Source organism: Lynx canadensis, chromosome B1, assembly GCF_007474595.2.
Source record: "Lynx canadensis isolate LIC74 chromosome B1, mLynCan4.pri.v2, whole genome shotgun sequence".
Lineage (NCBI taxonomy): Eukaryota > Metazoa > Chordata > Mammalia > Carnivora > Felidae > Lynx > Lynx canadensis.
Window position 1 is genome coordinate 43,026,582 of NC_044306.2, and position 19,995 is coordinate 43,046,576.

The 19,995-nt window shown below is 33.8% G+C and overlaps 1 protein-coding gene across 1 annotated transcript in view; it reads right to left on the bottom strand.

Annotated features, from left to right (window-relative positions):
- Positions 1–8,143: 8,143 nt before the first annotated feature.
- Positions 8,144–19,995, bottom strand: part of ADAM2 (ADAM metallopeptidase domain 2) — a 146,518-nt gene continuing 134,666 nt past the window's right edge. Inside the window, exons 17-20 of the mRNA XM_030311871.1 lie at positions 18,454–18,531; positions 18,086–18,227; positions 9,386–9,545; positions 8,144–8,177 (exon numbers count right to left, since the gene is read on the bottom strand). Of these exons, the coding sequence (XP_030167731.1) occupies positions 8,144–8,177; positions 9,386–9,545; positions 18,086–18,227; positions 18,454–18,531 (414 nt within the window). The remainder of the gene's footprint in view (positions 8,178–9,385; positions 9,546–18,085; positions 18,228–18,453; positions 18,532–19,995) is intronic.

Here is a 19,995-nt window from a genome sequence, read left to right on the forward strand (position 1 = left end):
AACTGCAACCCAAAGTCAGGATATCATCTTTTTAAAGTTTCTCTTCCATTTCAGGCCCATTTCCCAACTGGATTGCCTAAATCGTTCTTAGTAGCATTTAGTTTTTCTTTATACATACTGCACATGAAACATTGTGAGTTTTTATGTGTTGCAAATGTTCCTAATCTGTGACTTGCTTTATCATTGTCTCAACAGCATCTTTGGATGAATAGAATATATTCCAAAGTTACAATTTTATTTGAAATTTTGTTTCAGGTTATTGTAGCACACTCAAGAAACTGCCTATCCCAAAGCCATAATACATTCTCTTGTTATCTTCTATAAGATTAATTATTTTGTATTTTACATTCACACTATTTTATAGCCTATAACATTATTATATTGATTCATCTGAATTTACTATTCTAAATACCATAAAACAAATACCAGGATACTAAGAATTTTTTCTTTCCATATGGATAGCCAATTGACCCATGTTGATGGAAAAAAACTTTTTTGCCCAATGCTGTATTTTATCAATGGTCTCATTAACCAACTTATATATATTATACACATTATATACAGTCTGTTGGCTTATTTGTTTACTATTGAAATATAATACTCTCTCGGTAACATAAATGTTGGTGTCTGGCAATTTAAGTCCTCCAAATTCACTATCATCTTAAATGAGTGACTTAGTTATACTTGGCTACCTAAATTTTCATGTTAATAAAACTATCTGCTGAGACTGTTACGGACATTGAATCAAATTTATACATCATTTGGTGATGGGAACTTCTGCTTCTTCTGGGTGAGAAAACTAGAAAAAAAACAGAAAAAAAGCAAATATCATGTGCTTGAATGCAATCTAGAGTTGCTGAACAATGATAACTAGGTGCTGAAAATATTGGAGAGGGGATAATGACACATTTGAGCTGAGTTCTTTGGGTGCTTTAATCTCAGCATCTGTAGATTCCAGGTATTGGTAGGATGTGAAAATTCAAGGTTTCCTCTGCAGTAGACCACTATTGGGCATGGGGTACAGAAAAGTAACAGGAACAAGAATGCAGGTGCTTTTTGCCTCAGGATATTTGTCAATTACTTTGCCACATGGGTTAGGACACCTCAAAGAAAGTATACTGAAAGCTAGAATAAACCTTTTAGAATTCTCATACAACAGAAAGGTTTGGAGATGAGAGGTTTGATGAGCAGGCATTCAGTTGAATATTCTAGAGACTCAAGAACATAAGCGGTAATCTGGGCCTTGTTGAGTAAGTAAATGCCTAAAACTATTATTACCAGGCAGAGAGAATGGCAAACCACCCTTTTAAAAAACTTCAGTATTATTTGGAGGCTTTACATTTTTATGTTCAATGTCAAACATTCAAAAATAATAAAATTATAATAAATTTCTAGGTATGGCAAAAGATAAATTAAAAACAACACACAAAAAAATCAAATAAAGAATGCTAGATCCTAGGCGTGTTTTCATCTGATTGTTGAAAGAAGCTTGATAGAATTGAGAAAAAAAGGGAAAGAAAAAAAAAAGAAAAAAAGAAAGAAAACGTTTGAAAATTTAAAATAAGAATACAATAAAATAGAATATAATGAAATGATGAAAGTAAAACAATAAAACATTTACAAAAATTTCAAAATTATAGTGGAAAAAGTTAAAGAAAAATGTTTTTTATAGAAAAAGAAATCATATTCTGTACTCACAAATAAGAAAAAAAAAATGAATAGATGGCCCAGTGAACAGAATGGAATACAATTAAAATTACTTCCAGTTTCCCCTACAAGTCAAACTATGAAACACTTCATAGTCTGTAAACTAAGCAGGCAGAGAGACTTGTGATGTTTGTTCCTCTAGAGTGCTGTCGGCACAGTTGGACTTGGTGGGGCTTGGCGTAACAGCTCCATTCTTCACTAGACAGTGCTGCTTAGTGTCCTGTGGTGGATCTTTGTGGCAGGTGTACACATGCATGCGCATGCACAGGAGAGGTGAAAATGGCATCACCCAGCTACCCAGTCTCTAGTATCAGAACTCTGTGCTCTTGCCCACCGGCAACCAAACATCCCTCCTTTGTCTCCCGCTTCAGTCCACTCCCCACTTCTACACTGTCTGTGACCAAACCGTCAGCCCACCAGGCAGCAACTCCCTCCTGAGTTTTATCTCAGAGACGGCTGTATTACCAAACCCAAAACTGAGGGCCCTGCAGCTTTGACCCACTCAGACCCTCTGGGGGAGGGTTTGCTGAGCAATGGCCAGGTGTCTGGCCTGCCTACCCCTGGGAACGTTCAGATCATCTTGCTGCTGAAGATGTCCAGAGACTGCAGCTGGGTGCCAGCCTGCCCCTGAAAAAGTTTGCATGATCATGTAGCAGCAGCCTTTCAGGGATTATGGTAAATCACAACATACATCTGGCACCAGGATTCACCACCCCTTAATGTCCTTATTCCAACATCAGCAAACATGGTTGTCCTCCAGGGTCTGCTGGGACTTTTGCCTGTGGGGAGGCTGCACAGCCTCTACCATATGTCCTCTCAGACACCTCAGATTTTGCTGTCTGATCCTGGGGATTTGCCCTTCCCACCAGAGCTCTGCCATGGATCGAGCTACAGAGTTTTAGAATATGCACTCTCCTGTTCATACAGTCTTAAGGTTATCCAAACCCTCTCCTTACCCTTTCCCCTTTCTGCCTTTCTTATTAAGTCCCTTATGGGTGTTTCCACTCTTTCTCTTTCTCTCCACCTGCTTTTGGGGAGAGTACTTTTCCTGTACTCTGTCCACTGTCTCCATCCTCTCCCCACAAGCAAAAACAGCTCCCTACCCTCCATGGCTTCTCTCTCCCCCAGTTGACCTCTCCAAACCATGAAGCTGCTGAGTTCTGTGGTTCAAGTTATGCAGGTTGTCATGTTTATCCTCAGATCAATTTTCTAGGTGTGCAAAATGGTTTGGTGTTGATCTAGCTGCACTTCAGGAATGAGAGACACAAAAAACTTGCATGCTTCTCTGCCATCTTGGCCCCCCTCAATTTGCTAATATCTTGTTGAGAATTTTTGCATTCGTGTTCATCAGAGAAATTGGCCTAAAATTCTCCTTTAGTGGGGGATTTGTCTGGTTTTCGAATTAAGATAATTCTGGCCTCATAGATTGAGATTGCAACTTTTCCTCCCATTTGTATTTTTTGGAACAGTTTCAAAAGAATATATATTAATTCTTCTTTAAATATGTGGTAGATTTTCCCTGGAAAGCCATCCTGCCCTGGACTTTTGTTTGTTGGGAGATTTCTGATTAGTGTTTCAATTTCTTTGCTGCTTGTGGATCTGTTCCAATTTTCTATTTCTTCCTATTTCAGTTTAGTATTTTATATGTTTCTAGGAATCTATCCATTTCTTCCAAATTGCCTTATTTGTTGACATATAGTTTGTCAAAATATTCTCTTATAATTGTATTCCTTTGTTGTTGGTTGTGATCTCTCTCATTCTTGATTTTATTCACTTGAGTCCTTTGCTTTTCTGTTAAGTCTGGCTCGGGGCTTATTATGTAAATTATTTTTTAAGTTTATTTACTTATTTTGAGAGAGAGATAGAGAGAGAGCAGTGGAGGGGCAGAGAGAGAGAGGAGAGAATCTTAAACAGGCATTGCACCATCATCTCCTGAGCCAAGAGATCATGACCTGAACTGAATTCAAGAGTCAGATGCTTAACCACCAGAGGCACTCCTCAATTATGTAAATTCTAGCAAAGAACTAGCTCCTAGTTTCATTGAGATGTCCTACTGATTTTTTTTAAATTTTGGTATCATTTCTGCTTTAGTCTTTATTATTTCCCTCTTTCTGCTGGTTTTGGGCTTTATTTGCAGCTCCTTTAGGTGGAAAGTTAGGTTGTATATTTGAGACTTTTCTTCCTTCTCAAGGAAGACCTGGATTGCTATATACTTCCCTCTTATGACTGCCTTTGTTGCATCCCAAAGGTTTTTGACTATCATGTTTTCATTTTCATTGGATTCCATGTATTGTATTAATTTCCATGTATTGTTGGGCTTTCCAAAAAAAAATTATTTTGTTTGAATTTTGTGTGGGGCCCAAAATAAGAGAAGGTTCTGCAACAGGTACAGGCTTCAAATCAAGCTGCTTTACCACTTGGGCCATATGATCCAACATATTCCATGATGGTTGAAGTGTCAGTTGCAGGTAGGGATGCTCTTTGGAGACTTTCACAGGCTCCACAGATGCATATCATAATGCAGGTCTTTAGGATTTTGGAGGAAATCCCTGCCATAACCTATAGATAACTACTTTCTTTTTCAGAAACAGCTCTTGGCCTGCTGCTGGGTCTTTGTAGAGATTGAATTCCTGACCATGGGCCACCGACTTCCATACAACCTCAGCTTCCTATCATGAACTGAGTGTTTTCTGACCCACCAAGCCATGAAATTAATCATGCACAACAGCACTCCATCATCAAATGTAAATACTAATAACATGATGAGGCCCAAGCAGGCTCTGAAGGCAGAGGTAAGTTACATAAATAAGTGGCTTAAATGCTCATGGTCCCCTCTATTGCCACACTGCCTTGTCTCTCCCTCCAAGCTTATACTTAAGGCCTTATGGGGTTTATTTACCATTAGCTGAAGAAAGAGAAGACTTGGACCTAGTTTACAGACGATTCTGCACAGTATGCAAGAACCACTAGAAAATGGAGAGCTAAAACACTACAGTCTTTCTCTTGGACATTCCTGAAGACAGCAGTAAAAGGAAACCCTCCCAAGAGGAAATAACTTCAGGTAGTGTACTTAGTTGTGAACTTTTCTTGGAAGGAGTAATACCAAGACATGTAATTGAATATTGATTCATGGGCTGTAGCCAACGGGTTAGTTGGATGGTCAAGCACTTGAAAGGAAGAGAAGTGGGAAATTGGTGACAGAAAAATTTGAGGAAAACTTTTATAGATATACTTCTCTGAAAAGGCAAAAAAAGTGAAGATAGTTGTGTCCCAAGTGGTTTTTAACTAAATGGGGAACTCAGCAGAGAAGTTAATAATTTTAATAATCAGACGGAGAGGACGACTCATTCTGTGGATACTAGTCAGCCTATTTCTCTAATCACACCTATTCTTTCTGAAAGGGCTCATGAACAAAGTGGTCATGGTAACAGAGATGGAGGTTATGATTTGGCTCAACAACATGAACTTCCACTCACCAAGCCCTACATGGTTACAATCACTGCTGAGTGCCTAATCTGCCAGCAGCACAGGTCAATTCTGTCAGGTGTAGCACCATTTTCTAGGATGATCAGCCAGAAAGAAAACTAGTGACAGGTTGATTACATTGGACCACTTCCATCATGGAAGGGGCAACGTTTTTCTTTATTGGAATAGAGTCTTGCTATGGATTTTGATTTGCTTTCCCTACATGCAGTGCTTCTGCCAAAACTATCCTCCATGGAATTATAGAATGCCTTACCTATCATTATGTTTTCTTCTCAGCATTTCTTCTGATCAAGGAACTAACTTCAGAGAAAAAGAAGTGTGGCAATGATCCTGGGCTCATGGAATTCACTAGTTCCCCACTATCCTGACGCAATTGACTTGACTGGAATGGCCTTTTGAACACTCAGTTACATCATCAGCTAGGTGGAAATATCTTTTGGGGCTGAGATAAAGTTCTCTACAAAGACTGTTTATGCTCTGAATCAGTGTTCATATATGGTGCTATTTCTCACATAACCAGGATTCATGGGTCCAGGAATTGAAGGGTGGAAATATAAATGGGACCATTCATTATTACCCCAAGTGACCCACTAACAAAATTTGTGTTTCTTGTTTCCATGACTTTATGCTGTGCTGGCCTAGAGGTCTTATTCTCAGAAGGAGAAATGCTTTCATGAGGAGACACAACAATGATTCCTTGAGAAGGAGATTGGAATTTTTCAGGATTTCTCTTAGTATTACCATGCCCTATAATTAAAGCCAATCGAAAACTACCACAACAGGACTGCTAATGGTCCAGACCCTTCAGAAGTGAAGGTTTTGGTCACCAAACCATCCCAGGTGCTTTCTGAGGTCAAAGAGAAAACAGAATGGGTCGTAAAAGAACGTAGTTGTAACTACCAGCTACAACCACATGACAGTTACAAAAGTGAAGACTGTAATGTCATGAGTGTTTCCTCCTTATAATGTCATAAGTACATTTTTGTGTGTATATATACATATCTTAAACAAGTATCTTTGTTTTCTTTCCTCTCTTACTCTCTTATAGCATAAGACATTTTGACTTTATGTCAGTATTTAAATATTGCTGATTTTAAATCATAGTATTTAAGTTAAAAGATATCAGGAGAATAGTGAACATCATTCAAGGATTTTATCTACTTTTCTGGGCAAGGAATTAGTGCATTTTTGTTTGTATTCAGTATACTTATATCACATTATAGTTATGATATTTGGAGAATAAGTATATGATTGCAAGTTGAGCAGGGATAGACTTGTGATGATTAATTTTATATGTTAACTTACGAACCACCAGAAATCTGATAAGTCATTATATCTGGTTGTGTCTGTGAGTGTATCTCTGGAGGAGATTAGCATTTTAATCAAAAGATTGAGTGAAGATTAACCTCATCAATGGAAGTAGGTATTATTCAATCTTTTGAGAAACTGATTAGAAAGAAAAAAAAAAAAGACAGAGAAAGGATGAATTTGCGTTATGTTTAAGCTAAGACATCCATCTTCTCCTGCCTGGGACATGCATTGGCATTCCTAGTTCTCAGTTTTGAAGTCATACCTAAACTTAGACCATGGGCTTTCCAAGTCTCCAGCTTTCACACCCATACTAAATTTCACTATGACCTTCCCTGGTTCTCCACGTTCCACATAGCAGATCATTGGATTTTTTGGCCCCCATAAATATATGAGCCAATTCCTATAACAAGTCTTCTCATTATCTATCTACATTAATCCCTCTCTCTCTATATCATCTATCTATAATATATCTACCTACCTATCTATCATCTATCTGTCATCTCATCATCAATCATTGATATTCTATTCATTCTGTTTCTCTGGAGAACCTTGACTAATGCATTTTTTTATTATAACTTACTCTTAAGAATAAACATTTTAATTATAATTTTCTTTAACTCTATTAATGCTTTCACTGTTAAAGTTGATCAAGCTTTTTTTTGTATAAGGTTTTTTATATAAATTTCCATGGTATCTTTCCATTCTTTACCTTGAACCTTTATATAACTGAGGTACATCTTTTGTGAGCAGCATATAATTGAGAATTATTTCCAAATCATTGTTTTTTGATTGGCAATGGACCTGACTATAATGTAACTACATAGCATTGCAATTTAAAATATAATAGTGACCTTTAATCATGACATTAGATTTATTATAACCTTTCTTTATCTCATGCCTACTGCTTAACAGAGTTAGTGCATACTAACAATTAGTATAACTTCAAAAATAAATATTTAATATAAAAATTCATAAATATGACTTTCTTACAAATAATTCATCTGTAGAATTTTATATGTAACTATAAATTTATATTACATTTGTTATATGAGAAATCTTCTATCTTTTCTTGTTAGATCAGAACCATAACATGCAGGTTTTGAATCCCAATCAGGCAATGCAGGTAACTGTGGTTTGTTTTGTTTTTGTTTTTTGTTTTTGTTTTTGTTTTTGTTTTTTTCATTTTTTCTGTCCATCGAAGATAATTATTCTGGAAGAATAAATGAAAAGGAAAAAGTTACCTGTTTGACCAATCAAGTTAAAAATGATTAATTCAACAAATAGCATGGGGTTACCCTTATTACAGAGTTCTATCATGTTATTTATTTTTAACCAACTTAATACACAAATGCTAAAAGATTAAATGTTATAAGAAACAAATTTAAAACATCACACTGCAAATAAATTTTTAAATGAAAATTGGAAAGTCATTTATAGTTTACAATGCCTATGACATAGTTTACAATATTGAAAAATATTTTTGAATTCAATTTTTATTCTATGTAGCAATATATCACCATTAAATATATATTATATTATTTAAATTTATCTAATACATTAAATTTTCTGTTTCTCTGTCTCTACCTTTCACTCTTACATTATTTTATACTCACTGTGATATGATGGATTGTTTTCCTGGCTACTCCCTAGGTTCACTCTCACTTTCAAGTTGCCTATATATTTCAAAATAAATATAATCACTTAAAATTATATTTTCTTCAAGACTGTTCCACAAAACTCTGTATACACTTTCAATATTGATACAGCTTTGAATTCCTATCTAGGATCTGAGACTAAGCACTCCTTAAGAATATATTACCACTGAGAACACTGATCAATTAGTAATCAAGATTAACATGAGAAAAAAATACATTAATATAAATTTACCTAAAAATGAATGCATAATTTTCATAATAATAACACTATTAGCTAAATAACATTAAGCTTTCTTGTGATTCATCTTCTGCCATATTTATTTCTATGAATTTTACCAGCTACTTTCTCTCCCAAAGATATTTGGTATCATTTTTCCACAATAAAGTCACCCAACATATGAATATCCTTTCAAATTGAATTATGTTAACTATTTTACACCCTGCATATTATTTCAGAAATGTTACATAACATTTTCAAATCATTTCTGTGAAACGTATTCTCTTTTATTTATATTATCTTATGAACTTTAAATATTTTAATAAAATTTAATGTTTATTAAGTAAAATGAATAGCAACACAGAACCCAAAGGCACAAATAATTTTATAGCAATTCCTCTGAAGAAAAGTAACACAAGTATAATATTTATTTTTATTTTTGAAGCATATTTTCAGATGTTTCTAAGGTTTTTTAATGAAAACTTATTTTATTTTTTCTGAAGATTAGCCTTGACTATAATCTTGATATTTCAGTCTACTATTTATTAACTTTTAATCTTTTCAACCTTTGGTTGCCTAACTTTCAATTTATTTAACAGCCTAAAGACTAATTACTCTTTTAGATTTCTCTGTTTCCTTTTAATAAAATAGTATGCACAAAATACTTTGAAATATATAATAATAAAAAATAAAGTAAAATGTTTAATACATATTTAATAATTAAGATCAAATAATAAAAAGAGGTAGATAAACATTAACTAAAAATCGTTTCCACTTAAATTTATCCCAACAGAGTTCAAGTTATTACAATATTAAAATTCCTGACCTTTTAAATATTCTATTTATTATGCACTATACTATTATTAATATATTAAGTATTATATTTTACATGAAGATAAAAATTAAATCTGAATTATTATTCACATCATCATGCTGTTATTTATTAATAGGTCATATATACGCCAAAAAATTATAAAAGGAATGAATCTTAAATATGAAATCAATATACTCATCGCTTGTATACTCCTCAGTTCTCCATTTGTTTCTTTGGAAATAAACTTTTACCAGTGCGGCAATCAGTAAACAGAGAATAATGAAAAAAGGAATGAGTAGGAAAAATGGCCATCTTGTAGGTTTGGAATGGTAAACATTTTCAATGTAGCGTCTTTCTAGGAGAGAAAACACCAGTGATTTGAAAGCAATTACCAGGAATATAATAGAGACATTTCTTAAGGGGGTCTATCCATCAAGATCTAACAACTGTAAATATTTATGCCCCCAACGCTGAGACACTAAAATAAGTACATCAATCTGTCACAAACATAAAGAAAATCATTGATAATAATACAATGCTATAAGTGGGGACTTTAACACCCCACTTAAAACAATGGACAGATTACCTAAGTAGAAAATCAATAGGAAACAATGGCTTTGAATTACACACTGTACCAAATGCACTTAACAGATATATTAAGAACATTTCATCCTGAAGCAGCAGAACACCTATTCTTCTCCAGTGAACATTTAACATTCTCCAGAATAGATAGCATACTGGTTCAATTCTCAGCCCTCAACAAGTACAAAGAGATCAAGCTCCTACCATGTGTATTTTCTTACCACAACACTATGAAACTTGAAATCACAAGAAAAATTTTAGAAAGAACAGAAATACTTGGATATTAAAGAACATTCGACTAAAGAATGAGTGGGTTAACCAAGAAATTAAAGAGGAAATTAAAAAGTACATTGAAGCCAATGAAAACGAAAACACAATAGTTCAAAATTTTTGGGATACAGCTAAGGCAGTCATAAGAGGGAATTATATAGCAATCCAGGCCTTCCTAAAGAAGGAAGAAATGTCTCAAACACACAAGCTAACTTTATATATAAAGCGGCTGGAAAAAGAACAGCAAATAAAGCCCCAAACCAGCAGAAGAAGGGAAATAATAAAGATTAGATATTAGATACCTTTATCTTTCATAAAGATATGAAAAAAGATAGTAGAGGGGTGCCTGGGTGGCTCAGTTGGTTAAGCCTCCTACTTCAGCTCAGGTTATGGTCTCTCAGTTTGTGAGTGTGAGCCCCACATTGGGCTCTGTGCTGACAGCTCCTAGCCTGAAGTCTGCTTTGGATTCTGTGTTTCCTTCTCTCTCTCTGCCCCTCCCCCACTCATGTGCACGCTCTCTCTCTCAAAATGAGTAAACATTTTTTTTAATTAAAAAAAATAGAACAGATCAACAAAACTAGGAGCTGGTTCTTTGAAAGAATTAACAAAATTGATAAACCTTTAACCAGATTTATCAAAATTAAATAGGAAAGGACCCAAAATAAATAAAATCATGAATGAAAGAGATCACAGCCAACACCACAGAAATACAAACAATAACAAGAGAATATTATGAGCAATTATATGACAAATAGAGAAATCTGGAAGAAATGGATAAATTCCTAGAAACAAATAAACTACCAAACTGAAACAGGAAAAATAGAAAATTTGAACAGACCCATAATCAGTAAAGGAATTGAATCAGTAATCAAAATCTCCAAACAAACAAGAGTTCAGTATGAGATGGCTTCTTGGGGGAATTCTACCAAACATTTAAAGAAAATCTAGTAACTATTCTTTTGAAGCCATTCCAAAAAATACACATGGAAGGAAAACTTCCAAATTCATTCTATTAAGCCAGAATTACCTTGACTCCAAAAAACAAATACTCCACTGAAAAGGAGAATTACATACTAATTTCCCCGATTAATATGGGTGCAAAAATTCTCATATTAGCAAAAAAATCCAACAATACATTAAAATCATTATTCACCACAATCAAGTAGGATTTATTCCTGGGCTGCAGGGATGGTTCAATATCCACAAATCAATCAATATGACACTACACATTATTAAAAATGTATAAGAACCACATAATCCTCTCAATAGATGGAGAAAAAAACATTTGACAAAACACAGCATCATTTTTTGATAAAAAACCCTCAAGAAAGTAGGGATATAAGGAACATACCTCAACATCATAAAGACCAAATATGAATGACTTACAGCTAATATCACCCTCAATTGGGAAAAACTGAGACCTTCCCCCTAAGATCAGGAACACAACAAGGTTTTCCATTCTCACCACTGTGGTTCAACATGGTACTGGAAGTCATAGCCTCAGCAATCAGATAACACAAAGGAAAAAAAAAAGCATACAAACTGTCAAGGAAGAAGTCAAACTTTCACTCTTTGCAGATGACATGATACTCTACATGAAGAAAACCTGAAGAACACCACAAAAAAAAATTGCTAGAACTGATCCAGGAATTCAGCAAAGTCACAGGATATAAAGTCAACATACAGAAATCAGTTGCATTTATATACACCAATAATGAAGTAGCAGAAAGAGATATTAAGGAATCGCTCCCATTTACAATTACACCAAAAACACCAAGGAATAAATTCAACCAAAGAGGTAAAATATCTGTATGCTGAAAACTATAGACAGCATATGAAAGAAATTGAATAAGACACCAAAAAAAATGGAAAAATATTCCATGGTCATGGACTGAAAAACAAATATTGTTAAAATGTTGATACTACCCAAAGCTGTCAACACATTCAGTGCAATCCCTATCAAAAAAACACAAGCGTTCTTCACAGGGCTACAACAAACAATTCTAAAATTTGTATGGAACCAGAAAAGACCCCAAATAGCCAAAGTAATGTTGAAAAAGGAAACCAAAGCTGGAGGCATCACAATCCTGGACTTCAAGCTGTATTACAAAGCTGAGCTGTAATCATGAAGACAGTATGGTACTGGCACAAAACGGACACATAGATCAGTAGAACAGAATAGAAAACCTAGAAATGGACCCAACTAATCATTGACAAAGCAGTAAAGAGTATCCAATGATAAAAAGATAGTCTCTTTAGGAAATAGTGTTGGGAAAACTGGACAATGACATGCAGAAGAATGAAACTGGACCACTTTCTTACAGCATACACAAAAAAATAAATTTACCATGGATAAAGACCTAAATGTGAGACAGGAAACCATCAGAACCCTAAAGGAGAAAACAGGCAACAACCTCTTTGACCTCGGCTGCAGCATCTTCTTACTAGGTATGTCCTGGAGGCAAGGGAAACAAAAGCAAAACTGAACTATTGGGACCTCGTTTCTGCACAGTGAAAGAAACAATCCTTTTAGCAAAGCTAAAAGGCAACCAACGGAATGGGAGAGGATATTTGCAAATGACATATCAGATAAGGGATTAGTATCCAAAATCTATAAAGAACTTATCAAAACCCAACACCCAAAAAACAAATAAACCAGTGAGGAAATGGGCAAAAGACATGAATAGACACTTTTCCAAAGAAGACATCCAGATGGCTAATAGACACATGAAAAGATGCTCAACATCACTCATCATCAGGGATGTACAAATCAAAACCACAATGATATATCACCTCACACCCATAGAATGGCTGAAATTAATGACTCAGGCAACAACAGATGTTCGTGAGCATGCAGAGAAATGAGAGACATTTTTGCATGTTGGTAAGAATGCAAACTGGTGCAGCTACTCTGGCAAACACTATGAAGGTCCCTCAAAAAATTAAAAATAGAACCATCCTAGGACCGAGCAATTGCACAATTAGGAATTGATCCAAAGGATACAAAAATGCTGATTTGAAAGGCCCTATGCACCCCAATGTTTATAGCAGCACTATCAACAATATCCAAATTATGGAAAGAGCCAAATGTCCATTGACTAATGAATGGATAAAGATGTAGTATATATATACAATAGAGTATTACTCGGCAATCAAAAAGAAGGAAATCTTGCCATTTGCAACAACGTGGATTGAACTACAATGTAATGTTAACTGAAAAGTCAGTCAGACAAATATATGTGGAACTTAAGAAACAAAACAGATGGACATAGAAGAAGGAAAGGAAAAGTAAGATAAAAACAGAGAGGGAAGCAAACTCTTAAATACAGAGAACAAACTGAAGGTTTCTGGCAGGATGTTGAGTGGGGGGATGGGTTAAATGTGTGATGGACATTAAGGAGGGCACTTGTTGGGATGAGCACTGGGTGTTATATGTAAGTGATGAATCACTAAATTCTATTCTTGAAATCATTATTATACTATATGTTAACTAACTTTAATTGAATAAATAAATAAATAAGTAAATAAAATTTTTGGAGAGTCATTTAAAAAATAAATCATTTCTATATTTTAATATGACTATTAGCATAAAATTTTTAAACTTTTATAGTTTTATAAATTAACATGTTTTTAAACGAAGTAGATAGGTTTATAGCATCAGTGCCCCCCAAATTTTTTCTAACTTCTATAATAGTCCTATCCTTTGCTATTTGTACTCAGAACTCTTTATTCTGTAGTTTCTCTTCAGAACTGTTTGATAATATAGATGAATAGAAAGTGTGACCCCTCTGAAGAGCAGACACAGTCTTTCTCAATACTCTATTTTTATTAAGAAATACTGTACATGTGATAAAATTTTCATGAGTTCCAAAATACCTTTCTTTTATTGTATTGTATTGTATTGTATTGGTATGTATTTTCATGTCTTGTCTAAGAAATTATTGCTTATTCCAAGGTCATGTAGAAATTTCCCTGCTTCCTGGGGTACCTGGGTGGCTCAGTCAGTTAAGCTTCCGACTTTGGTTCAGTTCATGATCTCACAGTTCTTGGGCTCTGTGCTGACAGCTCAGTGCCTGGAGCCTGCTTCAGATTCTGTCTCCCTCGCTCTCTGCCCCTCCCCCACTCATGCTCTGTCTCTCTCTCTCTCTCTCTCTTTCTCAAAAATAAACATTTAAATTTTTTTAAAAAAATTCCCCTGCTTCCCTCATGAAGATATATAGTTTTCATTTATGCATTTAGATTTATGATTTATTTCATATAAATTGGCAAGTTGAGATTTTAAGGGTCAATGGTCTTATGTAGATATTCAATTGTTACAATACAATGTTTTGAAATGATTTTTATTCATTGAACTATCTTTGTATCTTCCTTGAAAAAAATGTTTAACCATATATCAAGACTCCCTATTCCATATTCCATATCATTGATCTGTTTGTATATCTATCCATTACCAATGCCACACTGTCTTCATTAACATAACTATATTTAAATCTGTAATATACTAAATTCAATATAAGGGAAATAGACTAAGCTTTTTTTCACGGTGGGTTGTTTTTTTAATTAATTAATTATTTTTTTAGCTATTCTGAGCACTTTTGCAAATATTTTAGAATCAAATATTAATATATAAAAAGTTGCATGCTCTTATGATTGGGTTTTTTAATCTATAGATTTGGTGAGAATCTTAAAATAATAAACCTGGTGTACATGGCAAATTTCTCAACTTATTTTTATGTTTAACATCTGTCCACATTTCTGTTTTAGTTTCAGTGTAAAGATATTATACATATTTTGTTAAATTTATTTCCAAAATATTATATTTTTATAATAGTGTAAATAGTACTAATTATAAGTTGGTTTCCATTTACTGCTGTTATTATAAAACAATACTACTAACTTTTGAACATTATTTCCTATGATCTTTCAAAATATATTACTTCTAGAAGTGTTTTGTAGATCCCTTAGGATTTAATATTGTACTTAACTACAACATATGCAGTCTCATTTCATCCTTTCTGATAATAATCTTTATGTTCTTGATTTCTTGTTTTTTGTTATTGCACTAGCTAGGATGGCTAGGATTTATGGGAAAATGTTGAATAGGTATGGTGAGAGCATAATTTGTTCCCCTGCTTTGAATTTTTTTTTTTTTGAAAAACAATGTACTTCATCATAAGTTGTATTAGGTACATTTTCTGTTGATGCTGTTTATCAGATTGATCAAGTTTACTTCTGTTAGTTCGCTGTTTTTTAAAAAAAATTCATAAATAGGTGTTGAATTTTTTGTCAAATGATTTTTATGCATCACATGAGAAAATTGTATACTTTTTAAAAATAATTTCATTGATTTGATGAATTCCACTGATTGACTTTCAAGTGATACAGGAGACTTGCTTTTCTAAGATAAATCCCAATTAGTCCAGATTACTATCCTTTTAATATAGATAGCTATAGAATATGCTAATATATTGGTAAGAATGTTTACATCTGTTTTTATAAAAGATGTTTTTCTGTAACTTTATCTATGTTAACTTACTTGTCTGGATTTGGTATCAGGGTTATATTTTCCTTATACAACGAGGTGATAAAAGTCCTTCCTACCAGTTTTTTGAAAATGGTATTTCTTCCTTGCAAAAATGTTCTGGATTTAACTTGTGAAAACATCTATTTCTAGAGTTGGGGTGGGGGGCTGGTTATTTTTGTTGGTATTGATATTTAAAAATTATAAACCCACAGGCTAAAGAAATTTTAATTCTGGTTTCTTGGTTATATCTTTGATTTATAATTCCTTTTCCATAAGAATAGCCATTTTTACAACTGAATAGCTTTATCAGCCTTGTTTCTTGCCCATAACTAATTGGGACTCAAAGAATTTATGTACTATTTTGATCACTTTTAGTCTGAGCTGATACAATTCCTTTAAAATGTGTGGGCTTCTTGTGTGTCAAATAAAAAGTACACCCCATTAATCAAAGGAAAAGTCATGCCCACAAATCTTTTTGAGATAACATTTTTACTATATTGGACCCTGGTGAGGCTGCTATGAGATAACTTATTCAACATTCTTCTTAGCCTTACTTTTTCAGAGTTTTTAGAAGCATTCTAATACAACACTTAGAAGACCTTTTGCATAGATAAGATCTATAAAATTCATCACTTTGGTTTTTTTTAGGATTTAAAAGAGTCTTACAGTTACATGCTTGACTTAATTGTTAACTGATGTCAAATTTTATTGTTCAATATCTCAGATTTAGTTTTTAGCCATTTCTCTCAATAAGCATGTTTTGTTGGAAGAGTCTAAGGATGAGAATATTTTATTTTCAAACTAAACCAAACCAAAACAAAACACAAAATCCTGTCTTTTATATTTGATCTACATTTTACTTGAGAATTGAAATGTGTCTTCATTAACTATTATTCTCTTCTCATACTTTATCATAGGCAAATTAAATCACCTACTGGAAATCTTTACAATCTACCTGGAAATCTTGCTGACCAGAACCATAAATTCTATTTTCCATATTGTCATAGGCAACAGTGATGCCAAACAATTTGCCACTTCATAATAAATGTCCTTATTTCTCCAATTTCTAATAACATGTTTTAAAGCTATCTTTGAATTGTTCACCAACAGTATTCTCAAGACAATTTCAACATATACCAAAAGTCTTCAACAGTTTCCTAGATGACTTTCTACCTTCCATGTACCATCCAATTCTAAAGCTAATGCCATATGTCTTGGATTCCTTTTATATAAATACACTATCTGGTTACCAAATTGTTTTCTATTATAGATAGAAAGAGGTGCAGGAAACTTTACCCAAACATAGAAACTTAAAACAATCATTTAATTTTGTTCATTTTGTGTGTCATGAATTTGGGGAATTCATATTTTGTGTCTCAATGTAGTCAAATTTCAAATAGGGAAGATGATTTTCAACAGAATGAGCATTCCAACAATGAGAGTTGCAAGAATTGGTATTCTAAAAAACCCAGTCAGAATCTCACTTCTATACATTTTATTGATCAGTTATACCACTAAGGTCAACCTGGACTCAATGAAAGAAGTGGTCTCTTCTGATTATTGGTGAAATGACATGTGTGTGCATGGACAGAAGCAATAAATTACAGCTGATTTGAAGATAAGTTACTGCAAACTAATTGTTCTACAGAATGGAAACAGTTTGAAATGCATTAAGTATACTCTAATGTTTTTAACTTACCAATCTATTACCATATGGCAAACACTGGAATGAATGTGGAAATGTTAAGAACTACCTCTAGCTCAAAATCTGGGAAAAGCTGCTTTAATTATCTGAACTTTAGGTTTTTATATTAAGACTGTCCCTAATCATCATTGGATATGCTTGGCTTACTCTAAAATCCATCTTCTTTGAAGAAAAATTGTAGGAAACTACATTTTCTAAGAACTCCAGACTTCTAGTTATATTAGGCTAACACGAGTAACTGAAAAACTTTTGGAGGGTCAGAATAGTCAAATTATTTATAGTATTTAACCCCTGTCTCTGCACCATCTCCCATAGTGGCTTATATGCTCTATAACTCTTCATGATAGTACCTCTGCTTGTGATCTACCTGCTGGTATGTAACCCTGACCATAGTTACAAGTCATGCTAGGTGGCTCAGATGTTGGTACTAGTAATACTGCCTCCTTTCATTGTCCCTCCAACTGCCGAAGTGATAGTGGATTCCTGTGTTGCCTAAAGTTTCTCCAATTGGCTTTCATCTCTGCCATTGTGTGTTGCCTGATGTCTTATGTTGAATTCCTTCTGTGTGAAGGGCTAAAGTGATTTTTGTTTTCCTGCCTGGGCTTTTACTGATATGCCTTATATATAATATATGTTACCTATGTTATATTATTCTCTACAAGTAAAATATAAACTTTCCTCATATGATTTATTAAGGCCATATCTAATCTAAATATAGATTATAGACAACTAAATAAAATATTATTTATTTTATTAAATTTAATAAATTAAAATGTAGTTTTAGTTATGTTTTCAATTTTTTATTAATACTTACCAGAACTGGCAAGGCCAGCAGCTACTTGAGGCGGAAAATTTCCACTGTCAACACTCCCACCAGTCCATGCATCATCACTAGTTTCACAATTAGGAGGCAAATACGAAGGGTTACAGTGACAGTTCTTTTTATTATTGCATACCTGAAACCAGGAGAAATATCATCTTTTAAGATAAGAGCTATAATTATTTGTGTTCCAGTAGAATTTTAAAATAATACTTAGGTCAAATGAGGCCAATATTCTTATGTGGTTTATGAGTATATAAACGTGTGTGTGTGTGTGTCTGTGTTTGTGTGTTCAGTTATGTGTTTACTTTCTAGTATTACTCTCAGTGATTTCTATTCTCACATCACATTACTGCACTTACACCACGTTCATTGCATTTTCCTGGAGTACAATCATAATTCAAATATCCAGCATCTACACATTCTTTATTCTTGCAAACCTGAAAAGAAAATAAGCCAAAGTAAAATAACTGAAATAACATCTATATTTGACATTTCATTAAAAGAATTCTCTATGATACTGATATAAAAGGTATTTATTTAATAAGTGTTAACACACTAGCAATAAGTTGATTAATTTATAGTGCTGTTTCCAGCACTAGATGAGACTCTGATTATCTGATAGTCAAGAAAACAACAGAAGTATCTTCTCTTCTTGTGCTGGTATAAAAGACATCAAATAAATAAAAGTGAAGATAACTATGTCATAAATACTATAATGAAAAAAGCACAGGGAATTTATCTGATATGTGGGAATAGTTTAATCTTATCAAACCTCTTATCAACCCCAGATGTTGAACAAGACTTAGGCAAGTATAGAAATGAAAGACAAAGTACTTATAGGAAAAGAAATAATATTTAAAATGACCCTACATTGAAAGATAATACAAAACTTTTGAGAAATATTAACAGCAGTGTAGCTGGTACACAGAGAACAACCATTTAATCATGAATTCACTAAATAATTGCGTCCTACAGCATGCCTGTCCTGAGAAAAAACCAGTGAACAAAAAAAAATCTCATTTTGTTCATATTGCAGTGAAAGATATAGAAATGCACAAATAAAAAGGCCAAATGTGATGTGACAGTAACTGTAATGGCAGGATTGTGCAGGGTCTTACATTATTTTTTTAAAGTTTATTTATTTATTTTGAGAGAGAGAGAGAGAGAGGGAGAAAGCACAAGTGGGGCAGGGGCAGAGAGAGAGGAAAGAGCAGGAATCCCAAGCAGGTTCCACATTGCCAGTGTGGAGTCCGCTGTGGAGCTCCATTTCATGAACTGTGAGATCATGACCTGAGCCAAAGTCAGATGCTCAAACGACACAGTCACCCAGGAGCCCGTGGGGCCTTACATTCTTAAGCAGAAAGATGGCCTATAACCTGCAAGCAATTGGTTGTTTTTAGAGATTTCATGGAAGATGGAGAGCTGATAAAAATACGTTTTGGAAAAAAGGATGGAAAAGGCAATAGAAAATGTTGAGAGACAAATTAGGACACCTTACAGTAGTCCAGAACATGATAACCATAGAGTGAAATCGAGTGGTAATGGTGTAATGAAAACTCATGGTTCTATTTGAGATATCATTAAAAAGTTTAATACACTTAATTTTAATGATAAATTGATTTTATTGGAGGATGAAAAGAAAGATGGGTCAATGACACCAAGGTTTCTGGTTTATATAACACTCTTAGTAGTAGTATGATTGATTGAGGTAGGCAAAGCTACGCAGAAAGCTCAAAAGTTTAGCAGTTATTTTTTGAGACTTCTTTCAACTTCTTTCAACTATGCTTAATATTTTTAGAATATTTAAACATTTATTGACCTTATGAAAAGTCTCTGAGTGACATGGCAAACCAAAGAACATGTAACTGGAAATATTATTTTTATAAAAATGTTTTCTAAAT